The 13038-nt window shown below is 37.5% G+C and overlaps 2 protein-coding genes across 2 annotated transcripts; one reads left to right on the forward strand and one right to left on the reverse strand.

Moving 5' to 3' along the window:
• Positions 1 to 491: 491 nt before the first annotated feature.
• Positions 492 to 4712, forward strand: LOC122601494 (probable receptor-like protein kinase At4g39110). The gene is made up of 2 exons (XM_043774248.1): positions 492 to 584; positions 1868 to 4712. Exons 1-2 carry the CDS (start codon positions 492 to 494, stop codon positions 4430 to 4432), a joined length of 2658 nt encoding a protein of 885 aa, XP_043630183.1. The 3' UTR covers positions 4433 to 4712.
• Positions 4713 to 4745: 33 nt separating this feature from the next.
• On the reverse strand, positions 4746 to 10707 carry LOC122601495 (pentatricopeptide repeat-containing protein At5g16860). Its single transcript, XM_043774249.1, has 3 exons — positions 5925 to 10707; positions 5486 to 5626; positions 4746 to 5016 (listed from the first exon to the last, which is right to left on the reverse strand). Exon 1 carries the CDS (start codon positions 10705 to 10707, stop codon positions 8137 to 8139), a length of 2571 nt encoding a protein of 856 aa, XP_043630184.1. The 3' UTR covers positions 4746 to 5016; positions 5486 to 5626; positions 5925 to 8136.
• Positions 10708 to 13038: the final 2331 nt, after the last annotated feature.

The following is a 13038-nucleotide window of genomic DNA, read 5'->3' on the forward strand; positions in this document are numbered from 1 at the left end:
AAGTCGGAGACGCCATGGCTGCTAACCCAAGGGTTTACCCCGCCAAGATACACCACGGATCATCCGAGTCCCATTTTTACGAACATTTGTTTCATCATCGCCCTTTTTTTCCGGCAACTTAAAAAATTGTTCAACGATATCATCATCGGCTACGAACTACTTTTTCCGGCTACCTATTGCTTTAATGGAACAAAAGTCGGCAACGCCGCCAAGGAAAAATCCGGCATCGCTACCGTAAAACACTACCAAGGAAAAATCCGGCAATGTAAATATATATATATATATACACACACACACATAAATATACATATATAAGCAGGAAGTCTAACCAGAAACCCAAAAAGAGCACGCCGGAAAACATCCCACAGTAGCAGAGCAGCAGTTAACCAAGAACCCAGAAAGGGATCGCCGGAAAACCACAAGCCGCCATAGCAACAGCAGCAGCAGAAAAGGCTCACCGGAAAACCCAAAAAGGGCTCGCCGGAGAACCGATGCAACATGCAAGATCACAGGAAGAAGCAACAGGAACCAAATCGGAAAACCGGAAACCCCAAAAAGGGATCGCCGGGAAACCAAAGGAACAAGTAATAACATAGCCAACTACACCTCTGTCAAAGCCAAACAAAGATTTGGCCGTAAAAGTGAACGTTTTTGGCCGGTGACGACCGGAAACCCCAAAAAGGGGTTTCAGATCTCACCGGAGAGGTGATATATCACGTTAGGAGCATCGGCAAGTTTTATCGGCACGTATTCCGGCAATAGAAGCCAAGAAAAACGTAGATCGGGCCTCAAAATCGAAAACCCCCCAAAAAAATTTTAGGTTTTCGGCGAGCACAATAACCCAAAAAAAAACGGTCACAAAGTAGACGCTCCCAACGTTCACAAGGATCAGCCAAAACTAGCCGATATATATAGCCAATACTAACCGATTAAACTTGCCGATGGAGATGCTATAGTGTAGCCGATTAGCCAATGCTTGCCAATAGTTTTTGCCGATAAAACTAGCCGACTACACTTCTCCCCCTTATAAAATCCATAAAGTACGGGACTATAAGTAGACATATAGAGCGTTTGCAAAATATGAGTGTGTATATACTATTAGTATGTAGCCTCACCTTTCTACTTAAAAATAGACAATTAAAAGTTTTAGGAGGTATTTGTTTTTAAAGATAAAATATATGAAGTTGATGTCTTATTGGTAACATTTTTAATCTTGATGTAATACACTTATATCCAAGGTTCACTTTACATATTTGTGAGAATGAAATATTAGGGGATAATTTTAGTCAAATCTAAGTTGACAAAACGCATCAATTAACACCATCATCCCCGTTGTTGTGTGTCATATTTACAGTGTTATTAAATCTCGAATTTTTTGTGAACTCTCTAAATCAAGATGTATATAGCATAATAGCAATTTTGTAAAGATAATATAATGGTCATATGTCCTAGGTTATTCAATAGGGATAGAATAGACATCTTGCATCTTAAAAGTTAAGAGTTTTGAGAAATATTGTAAAATCCTAGGTTATAAGTATATTGATTAAAACATATATATATATTGAAAAGACGAGAATGACATTTGTTTAATACATTACCTACTAATTATTAATTACCACTTTTTAACATCAATGATACTCGTATACTATCATATCAAATATGATGATATATACGAGTGCCTATACATGTATATATCCATTCTAATCCATATGTATATATTTATATATCCAAATCCGTATAGACTATATACTGTTGAAATGATGATTGACATACATGCATGCAAAAAGGGGAGGAAACACAAAATAACAACATGATCCTTCCCTTTGTCTCACCACCCATTCCTTCCCTTTGGAGGCAAATGGGATAGAGATACATCTACCTATTTTCCTCCATATCCATGGCGATTTTCCTTCTTCTCTTCTCTATATTCATCATCACCACCACCATCACCTCTAGCTCGGCTGTCATTACAACCAACCCTGCTAAATCCGATACCTTTAAACCTCCCGATAACTACCTAATTGATTGTGGTTCCTCGTCCCCAACAACTCTTCAAGATAGACGTATATTCATATCGGATTCAACTTCCTCACAATATTTGCAATATGATGGTCATGATATCATCGTGGCCGATCAATCTGCTGATGTGCCTCTTCCTATTTACAAAACTGCAAAAGTTTTTAATGATGAAGCAACATACTCTTTTCATGTCACAAAACCCGGTTGGCATTGGATAAGGCTGCATTTTTATCCTATTGAGAATAAAGAAATTAAATTGAAGGAGACCAAATTTACTGTTGTTGCAGCCGAGTCTTTGGTCTTGTTACATGAACATTGTCCTAAAGGCGTTGAAATGGAAGAATACCTAATGAATGTGACAACTCAACGTTTGAATATCAGGTTTTCAGGTGAGAAGGAAAATCTGGCTTTTGTTAATGCGATTGAGGTAGTTTCTGCACCTGATATAGTAATAACGGACACCAGTGACGCTTTGTTTCCTGTGGGGAAAAAGGTTGAAGGAATGACGAAAAATTCCTTTCAAAAGATGTACCGGCTTAACGTTGGAGGGGCTACCATTGGTCCAGGGAATGATACCTTGGGACGAACATGGGATTCTGATCAGAAGTTTCTTAAGTCTCAATCTGCTGCGAAAAATGTCTCAATTGCACCTAATGTTGTTACATATCTTGAAGGTGGTTCGCCGTTGATTGCGCCACCTACTGTTTATGCTTCTGCCATGGAAATGGGGAACGCAAATACAATAGCCCCAAATTTCAATGTATCGTGGCAATTTGATCTTGATAAATCCTATCCATATCTTGTTCGCCTGCATTTTTGTGACATTGTTAGCAAATCGCTGAATGAGTTGTATTTCAATGTGTATGTTGGAGGGAAAATGGCGATCTCAGCTCTTGATTTGTCGACGGTGACCAATGGTTTATCAGTAGCTTACTACAAAGATTTCTATGTGGAGCCATCTGTAGTATCAAGCCCGTTCTTGGTTCAGATTGGCCCGTTGAATGAACCCACAGGAGCCAAGAATGCAATTTTAAATGGTCTGGAAATTTTGAGAATCAACAACACGGTTAATAGTTTAGATGGAGAGTTTGGTGCTGACGGAAGGACGGCTGGTGGCCCTAGCCGAGGGACGGTTGCAGCTGTTGGGTTTGCGATGATGTTTGGTGCTTTTGCCGGGTTAGGTGCAATGGCTGTGAAATGGCAGAAGAGACCTCAAGATTGGCAGAAAAAGAATAGCTTTTCTTCATGGTTACTTCCTCTTCATGCTGGTGATGCGAGTTTTATTTCATCAAGCAAGACCTCATTGGGTTCAAAAAAGAGTGCTTTTTATTCTTCAACAATGGGTTTGGGTCGATACCTTTCGTTTGCTGAGTTACAAGAAGCTACAAAAAACTGGGATGCAAAGTCAGTAATAGGTGTGGGTGGTTTCGGGAATGTGTACCTTGGAGTACTTGATGATGGTACAAAAGTTGCAGTTAAACGTGGAAATCCACAATCTGAACAAGGCATCAATGAGTTCCAAACTGAGTTACAAGTGTTGTCAAAACTTCGCCATCGCCATTTGGTGTCATTAATCGGGTATTGTGATGAGAACTCTGAGATGATTTTAGTGTATGAATATATGGAACACGGGCCTTTGAGGGACCACTTATATGGAAAAGGTTTGCCAACAATCTCATGGAAGCAAAGATTAGAGATTTGCATAGGGGCGGCTCGTGGACTTCACTACCTCCACACAGGGGCAGCCAGTGCCATCATCCACCGTGACGTGAAGTCCACCAATATATTGCTAGACGAAAATTTCATTGCAAAGATGGCGGATTTTGGGCTTTCAAAAGATGTAGGTATGGGGGAAGCCCATGTAAGTACTGCGGTTAAAGGGAGTTTCGGATACTTAGACCCGGAATACTTCCGTAAACAACAATTGACTGACAAATCTGATGTGTACTCGTTTGGGGTGGTGTTGTTGGAGGTGTTGTGTGCCAGGCCTGCCATTGACCCTGCCCTACCAAGAGAACAAGTCAACTTAGCAGAGTGGGCCATGCAATGGAAACGGAAAGGGCTATTGGATAAAATAATTGACCCAAATTTGGTTGGACAAATCAACCCCGACTCGATGAACAAGTTCGCAGAAGCGGCTGAGAAATGCTTGTCAGAATATGGGGTTGACAGGCCAACCATGGGGGATGTTTTGTGGAACTTGGAGTATGCATTGCAACTGCAGGACCAGGGGAAAACAGAGGAAGGGAGCACTGGGTCAGGATCAGCACTAGCAAATGGTGCGCCGCTTGCACCAGCTGTTGATAACAGGCCTGTTACAACATCTGCCCAGTCCAACCAGAATCCAGCTGAAGTTCAAGTCATCGAGGAGCATTCAGGGACTGCCATGTTTGCAAATCTCAACAGCCGGTAAACCCATCAGATAACCAGATCAGACAGAAGATAAGAAGGGACTAAAGGACTAAAGGAGACAATTACAATTTCCTTTTTCAATGTTGTTTTTTATGAACAAGATAGTAGGGTACTAGCATGATAGTTATGCAGTCTTTTCCTTCTTAGTTTAGTTGGTATAATTGTACATATAGCTCTGAGAAAGGACTCTAAGTTGTGCAGTTCAATAGTATAATTACACCAAATTCCGGCCACAATTATTGATAGTTACAGCTTTGACTGCAGTTCAATAGGCTCAGTTCTACTAGTTAAATGTCACAACAAATAGTAATCTCTTTCATAACATCAAGCCCTTCTTAAGTTAATGTGTCTGCAAATCAGTCATTACAATACAAGAATTTACCTGTTAAAAGCTAGTACGATTTTTTGTGGTTGGTATCATCATCCCAGTATTTAGCATTATAGCAACATCTCCATCATCCAATATCTTTTGATTCTTTCAAGTACGCAGGAGTCTAATCCTGTTTCCAGCATTTTGTTTTTGCCGGACTTTATGGCCATCAATAAAGAGCCATTCCCTCTGGTTCTCTTTCATCACGTTCCTTTCTGGAAAATAAACGGAAACAATATTTACACCAGATGTAAACATAAAATATTCATAATTGACTCTGATACTAAGTGAGTAAACTTAGAAAAGTTAACATGGCACTGGCCCAAATAACACAGATTTCCAGAAAACAGAAAGAGCTCAATCAGACATATTTACAAGAAGTTATTAGTTTTCCAGACCACAGAATGAATAGCGTATGGATTACGCTAGCACTGATTTCTTAAATGCGCATTAGGTCTTTCTAGATGAATATTTTCCAGTGTTTTCCTAATATATAAAACAAAAAAGATGAACACTATCTAGTAGAGGATGCAAATTTTACCCGTTCATGGTACAAAGGTCAATTAATACTATATTTTTTAACTAAACAAACCGGTAAATTTAGAAAGATTGGCAAAAATGAAAATAGTTACATGGGTCAAAAGTTGTCAAAGTGTAACCAAAATGTATCAAACCTTAACAAACCTGAGTTCCAGAAGCACGGGACATTCTTTCTTGTTCCTGAAGAGCTACTTCCACTCTCTGAACTGCAGAGCTGGCGTTCTCAATCTCAGTCCGTGCAAAAGCACTTTCTTCACCAACAAGCTTTTTAGCATCTCCTGAAGCCTGTAAGAAGCAAGAGCAAGTGCAAGAATATGACCTTACACAATTTTTTCATGAAAAACAAATCCGTCCGAAGATACAGAAAATCTACAAGAACCTTGTTTTTATCCTGATACCACACAATAGTAAATTGGGAAATAAGAGCTATTCAGACTTCCCATCAACAAGTTACAGAGGTTTTAGTGAAGTATATGTATACCACTTTGAATATATGAGTATTTTCCATTATCTAAGATAGAAGCTGCATCACTCCCATATAGAAAGGACATCTAAAAAGATATTACTGATAATCTTTACAAACCTGCTGCAGAAAACTTGCTGGTATATCAACCTCAGCCTTTTCTTAAATTAACTCTCTCACTCTAACAGTGAACAGCTAATGCTTCAACCTATAATGATGGGATGCAGATATGAATATTTAAACAGTACACATCAATTACAGGGAAAGCTACAAAGAATCATGAAACTGATGTGTATCAGACCCGAAAGTAGCAACACAATAAGAATAAAACAGAAAATAAGAAAAAGAGAAGACAATCGATAGATAATCTGGATTAATGCCCCAGTGGCCCTATCTGGATTAATGCCCCAGCAGCCCTAGTTCCTAAGAACAATAATAATAATCTCCATACCCTAAACAATTGGCTTTCAGCCTTATTTAAAGGACAAGTTAAGACCTAACTTGTCCACCAAGACATTACTATAATTAACTAACTAATTATTAAAAACGACACTTAACCCCCCCGACTTTCTTTCTGCTTTCAATCTGCTGTAACTTATGATCTATATCATTACTCCCATCCCCAAAAACACCTTGTCCTCAAGGTGTTGCTTTAAAAAATAGCCTTGAGTAATTCCGGGATCCCATGGGAAGTCAGTATCAAAATGAACTTCTCTTCCACCGCCTTTGCAACAAAATTTCTTTTCTAGTAACTCCTGTTTTTGATCGGTTGCAATAGGTTTCTCCTTAAAGGTCTCCGCTGCTGTTGTCTTTGTCCCAAGTAACCAACCCCAAAGCAGTTTATTAGAACACTTTACTACAGAATCATATATCTGTTCTGCTTTATAGCACTACGATCACAAACATCTACTAGTTTGGCACAGTCTTCACGTATATCTTCCACCACCACCAGTTTAACAGACACCGTGGTTTCTTTCTCGAGCTCCATACTGATTTCTTGACATGATTTTGTACCTTCAGTGACGTCCACATCTTCAACTCCAGCACTAAAAACAGCCTTGTTCTCTTCTTTTTTTAAATCAAACTCCGAATCTTCTTTATAAAGAGAAGAAGTAGGATCAAAAGGAGAGAATGAATCTTGCAAACCATGAGAATCAATTTCCAAAGCCAATGACATCACATCTTTCAACTTAGAGCAGCTATATTGATGCCATTTAACAAATATCTCCTTGCTTTCAGTATCTAAACCATAGATGAATAGATATATAGCGTAGATCTCAGAAATTTCTTCTAGATTTTTAACTTGATCGAATAAGATTTGAAACGAAAGGCAATATTCTTCAACAGTACCCTCTTGGCTAATAGCCATGATCTTTTCCAAGGCAGATTTCATGTTGCCCGCTGATTTTTCCCCCCGAATGAACAGTAACACGAGGAACAGTAACTTTTCTGGACGAACAGTAACGCGGTGAACAGTTCGCACGATGAACTGTATTTTTTTTTTTTTTACTACCACAGGTTGCAGGAAAGATTGCTCTGATACCAATTGATGTGTATCAGACCCGAAAGTAGCAACACAATAAGAATAAAACAGAAAATAAGAAAAAGAGAAGACAATCGATAGATAATCTGGATTAATGCCCCAGTGGCCCTATCTGGATTAATGCCCCAGCAGCCCTAGTTCCTAAGAACAATAATAATAATCTCCATACCCTAAACAATTGGCTTTCAGCCTTATTTAAAGAAGGACAAGTTAAGACCTAACTTGTCCACCAAGACATTACTATAATTAACTAACTAATTATTAAAAACGACACTTAACCCCCCCGACTTTCTTTCTGCTTTCAATCTGCTGTAACTTATGATCTATATCAGAAACTAACCACAGAAATAGCCTCCGCTACATCATTTCTGTTTATACCTTCCACACGTCCTCTACTTAATTCGAGTGCATCTGTGGGGTTCTTGATATATAACATGTTTCTCCAAACAAGTCACATCCTGGAGTTTAGCCTGTTCCTCATGAGAAAACATTTCCCATTATCTAAAAAATGTGGTTTTCATATTAAAAGATAAAAATGCACATTAGCATCATGCAAACCTCCAAAGGAGAAAACCATTGTCATGTGATTTAGCAGCAGCAGAATCTAAATATTTCTCAAATTTAGCAGCCAAATAACAAACAGAGCAACATTTTTGTTGTTCTAACAGCCGAGCGGTCTTTGGTTATGTGTGTTGCTAACTGCATGCACCACTTGATGTAGTTTTTCATTAGCAGTTTGGATACAGCCAATATATCATGTAGCCATGTAGGTACACATTTGCATTTTCTTCAATAAAAATCTTTGCAGGAGCAGTATCCGTTCTTGAAATGATGGAAGCGACTGGTATCCCTCAAAATTATCTCATGATCAATAATTTTAGATATGTACATGATGGCAATGTGACAGTCACCACAAATACGCAAGTTTTTTGTGATCCTAATGGGTACACCAGGTGCTGTTGTTAATATCCCATAGGCAAGTGCTAACCTTTCGCTGTGTTCTACAAGAAGATCACCTTTCTCTTCATCATCCACATCATGGAGCGCAAAACTTGTATCAGGAACATAACCAAGGGCTTTAATCTTATGCATCAACTCATCAAGAAGATTATATATCTCTTCGGTCAATGGGTGAGTTTTATCTCCAACATAGAATGTTGCAGTGTCTGCTTTCCCCTGAATCCAACTACACCCGGGTCTCTTCCAAACCTCTGTATGTTTCATCAAATACCGAACTTTAGCTACATCTTTCCAGCGCCTAGCATTGGCATATATGTTTGAAAGAAGTGTGTATGTTCCATCATTCTCACACCCTAATTCTAACAACTTAGTCGAAGCATATTCCCCTAATTCTACATTGGTATGGACCCTCGCAGAACCAAGTAACGCCACCCACACTACTGGACTGGGTTCCATAGGCATTTCTTTGATGACCTCCATAGCTTTCTCTAACTGGCCAGATCGGCCCAGTAGATCCACCATGCAGGCATAATGTTCAACCCCAGGAACAATCCCAAACTCCCGTGTCATAGAGTCAAAATAGTCCAAACCTTTTTCAACTAAACCAGAGTGACTACAAGCATAAAGTACAACAACAAATGTCACACCATCAATGGGGAGACCTGCCTTTCTCATCCCGTCAAAGAGGTCAATAGCCTCTGAGCCACGACCATGCATTCCGTACCCAGTCAATAGAGATGTCCATGATACAGCATTTGTTTGTTTCATATTATTAAATACAACACGTGCCACATCAACATCACCCGATTTAACATACATGTCGATAAGACAATTCTCAACAAATAACACATCAGATTTTGCATATCTGTTACGGAGGACATGAGCATGAATTTGCTTACCAGGTCGTAAAGCAGCAAGACGAGCACATGCCATTAGGGCACAAGATATTGTGAAAGCATTTGGCATAGTGGGTTTGTTTTGTTTAAACATATCTGAAAACAGTTTCAATGCATCATTGGCATCACCGTGTTGAGAATACCCACCAATCATGGCCGTCCAAGTGACTACATTTCTATTAATCGGAGCAACAGAATCAAAACACTTACGTGCAAGATCGCCTGCCTTGCATTTGGCATACATGTCAATTAAAGAATTGATCACCATTTGTTCATCTTCTAAGTCATTCTTTTTTGTATCGAAAATCTTTTTCATGGCATAACAATGAATCTCCTTCCCCTGACTTAGTGTCCCAGCACAAGCACAACCCGATAGTAATGAAACAAGTGTGACGACATTTGGCTCAGAGCCAGAAACCAACATTTGCCTAAAAATGTTAAGCGCTTCATGTCCATAACCTCTTTGAGCATAACCTGCAATCACAGCACTCCAGGTTACCACATTTAACTCAATCTTTTCCCCTTTCATTCTCTCAAACAAACAAAGCGCATCTTCAAATCTACCAATTTGTGAGTACCCAGTAACCATCGCATTCCAAGAAACAACATCCTTCACTTCCATCCGCTCAAAAACTTTATACGCATCATCCATCATCTCACATTTCGCATACATGTCCACCACAGCATTTCCAACAAACAAATCCTCAATAACTCTACTTTTCAACGCGTAAGCATGAACTTCTTTTCCTTTCATAGACGCACGACCTGAAGCCAACACGGGAAGAATATTAACAAGGCTTACAGCATCAGCACAAACCCGCTTCCCATTTCCCTCGTCTTCAAACCCCGTCATCTTACAAAACAACCCAACCGCATTTCTCAAATCCCCACACTGCACACAAGCAGCCACAACAGAATTCCACGACACGACATCTCTAACAAACATTTCATCAAACACCTTACGCGCAAAACCCAACTCACCACACCGACCATACATGGCAACAATCGCGTTACAAACAAAAACATTCTCAACATACCCAAGAACCACAACATTCCCATGAACCATCTCGCCGACATTCAACAACCTTAACGCGCCACACGCCTTAAAAACATAAGGAAATGTATAACCATCAGGTTTCCAATTAAGCAAATACATATGAAAATAAACATCAAGCGAGTTTTCGAGCAAACCGAGATGGACGGAACGCCGAATGAGCTTGTTCCAAAAATAGACAGCGGACGAGGATTGGTCGGAACGGGATAAAAGAGAGATAGCGTGTGATGGAGAGTTGTATGTAATGTATAGACTTATAAGTTTTTGTATGTATATTGAAGATGGGTGTAAATGGCCGTTTATAGTTAAGTGTTGGTGAAGAATTTTGACATGGGAGAGTGAACTGCATTGTTGGAATAATGTGGTAGTTGAGTAGAAGAAGAATGGTGTCAGAATGTGGTGGTGGTGGTGCAGGTGATTAAGTTTTGGGGTTTTGAAAACATGGCGCATCATTGATTGGTGTGTGTAGACTCGAAATAATTTATATTATATGTATATATACTCTGCAAATTGAGTGATTGTATGAGTCGTATAGGTTTGTCAGGGGAAGAAAGTGTTCATCAAGTTCTGCAACATGAATTGACTGGTTTCAATAGAAAGGGTGTTTTAGTAATTTACATTTAAAAATTGAAAAACAAAAAGGAGTGCATTCACTGAAACCTTTTTTTTTTTTTTTTAATTCAAGTCATGATTCGCTCCAAACAATTAATATTGTTCGTGTGAGGAAATGCTAAATGAGTTTATGTCCAAACGATGCTTACGGAAGGAAAACTTCTCCAGGTTTTTGGTTTTTGGCTAGAAATAAAGCTATGATCTTCTTCGAGCAAGCTATTTATTTCATTACCGAACCAAATAGATTATTCTCTTCATTTTATATATCTATCTTTTTGGACACAATATCTTGAATACATGGTTATCACATCGTACTGGCATATTACGTATGATAATAAAATCGAGCCCTTGTGAATAAGTACAGCTAGGTGCTCTTATTTTATGAAGGTATGAATGATTGTTTCATTGTTGACTAAGTCACCAAATTAATCTAAACCAATGGATAGTTTTTTTTAAACTTCCAACAAAGCATTTGGGGTAACAACAATTGCTTCCGTCGACCATCAATTTTAAATAGTGTTAAGTGATGGTCTGATGGTCATATAAGACATATGACATTCAAGAAAAAAGACTTAAAGACAAAGCCGGTAAATGAATTTTGAAAGGCTTGTAAGAACAATATAAAGCCTTATAAATACAAATGTATATTAACTCAGTCTCTAAAATTACTACTTTCATATAGATCAATTTCTGTTGATATAGATCAATTTCTGTTGATGTCGTTAGTATTCATCATCAATCTTTAAATATCACTCATCACATTTTGTACAATATGTAAAGATCCAACAACAAAAAAGGTCATTTTATGATTGTCACATTTGAGAATGGTTAACAATGATTAGTCATATTTTTCTTTTTAATGCCTCATCAGTTAATTTCAAAAGTTTCATTTCATGTAAATTATTTTTTAATATAAATTATACAGGATTTTAAAGGTTGACATCTTAAAAGTTTGATGAATGATGATGTTACATGAATGTACCTATTGAAATTCTAATATCTTTCATTGTTTAAATGCACAATTTTAAAGAGAAAAAGTCATAGAATATTGATCGATTATCAAACATACATATCGAACGAAAAAGCATTGAGATAAGTATATTATTGCTATTGAAAAGATGATATACATCAAATATCCTATGCTTGATCATAAACAAAAGGTATGTTTTAACAGGTTTAGTGTATATTTGATTTTCAATTCCTACAACTACCATTATGAGTGAAAAAAGTTTATTAAAGAATGTAAGACATTATTCATATCTATACTTCTATATCTATATCTATACTATTTTATAAAGCATTTTGCCCTTTCTTAAAATCTCAAAAGATGATTTGAATTATTTAAATTACCCTCATTCTTTATTTACTACGGAGTACTTTAAACATCTCTACTTAATATACCTATAATACCCTTAAATCCCAACCACTCATTTTTGTCTCTCTCCTCCATAATTATTTTATTCCTCTAATTTACTCAAAATATTTTATCTCAAAAACCGTATATCGATAAATTATAAAAATTGTATGGGTGCTTTTAAAATTTCATGCTCTTTCATTAGAAATGTCATTCGATATACTTTCGACGATTTTTTAAATCCGAGTACGGAGCCCGTACGGCTAAGGCAATTGACTATCACACTCTACGACTTATCACCTCCTATGACCTATCACCCCACTATCTTACTGTCGCATTACGCGGATACTATGCTCGTATTTATTAAATGAGCACAATGAGAGCAAAATCAAGTGGCAAACAAAAGTTTAATAATCGATTTAAAAAAGTTCCATATCTATTAAGTATTAATCTCTACTTTATATCCTTTAAAAACAAAAGCTGAAAGACTTTTTGTTAATTTTTTACAAGATAAGGATTTAATTACAAAATTAAATATTGTAATGGTAATTGGTAAGTGTCAGCAATTCACAAAAACAAATAATTAGGGCTTTTTATACTAAAAAAAAAAGGACAAAAAATTAGCAAACAATTAAACCCTTTCTATTCAAATTAACGACCATCCTCTATCCCTCAAATATAAACATTACTATTATGCACGCATCGCTAAATCAACAAGACAACAACAATGTAAGTCACTCATGTGATTAATTAATTAATTTAATTCTTCATCCAGTTTTTTTTTTTTTTTTTATTCAGCCCAGATTTTATTTAAT

The sequence above is a fragment of the Erigeron canadensis genome, chromosome 5, assembly GCF_010389155.1.
Source record: "Erigeron canadensis isolate Cc75 chromosome 5, C_canadensis_v1, whole genome shotgun sequence".
In the NCBI taxonomy this organism is placed as follows: domain Eukaryota; kingdom Viridiplantae; phylum Streptophyta; class Magnoliopsida; order Asterales; family Asteraceae; genus Erigeron; species Erigeron canadensis.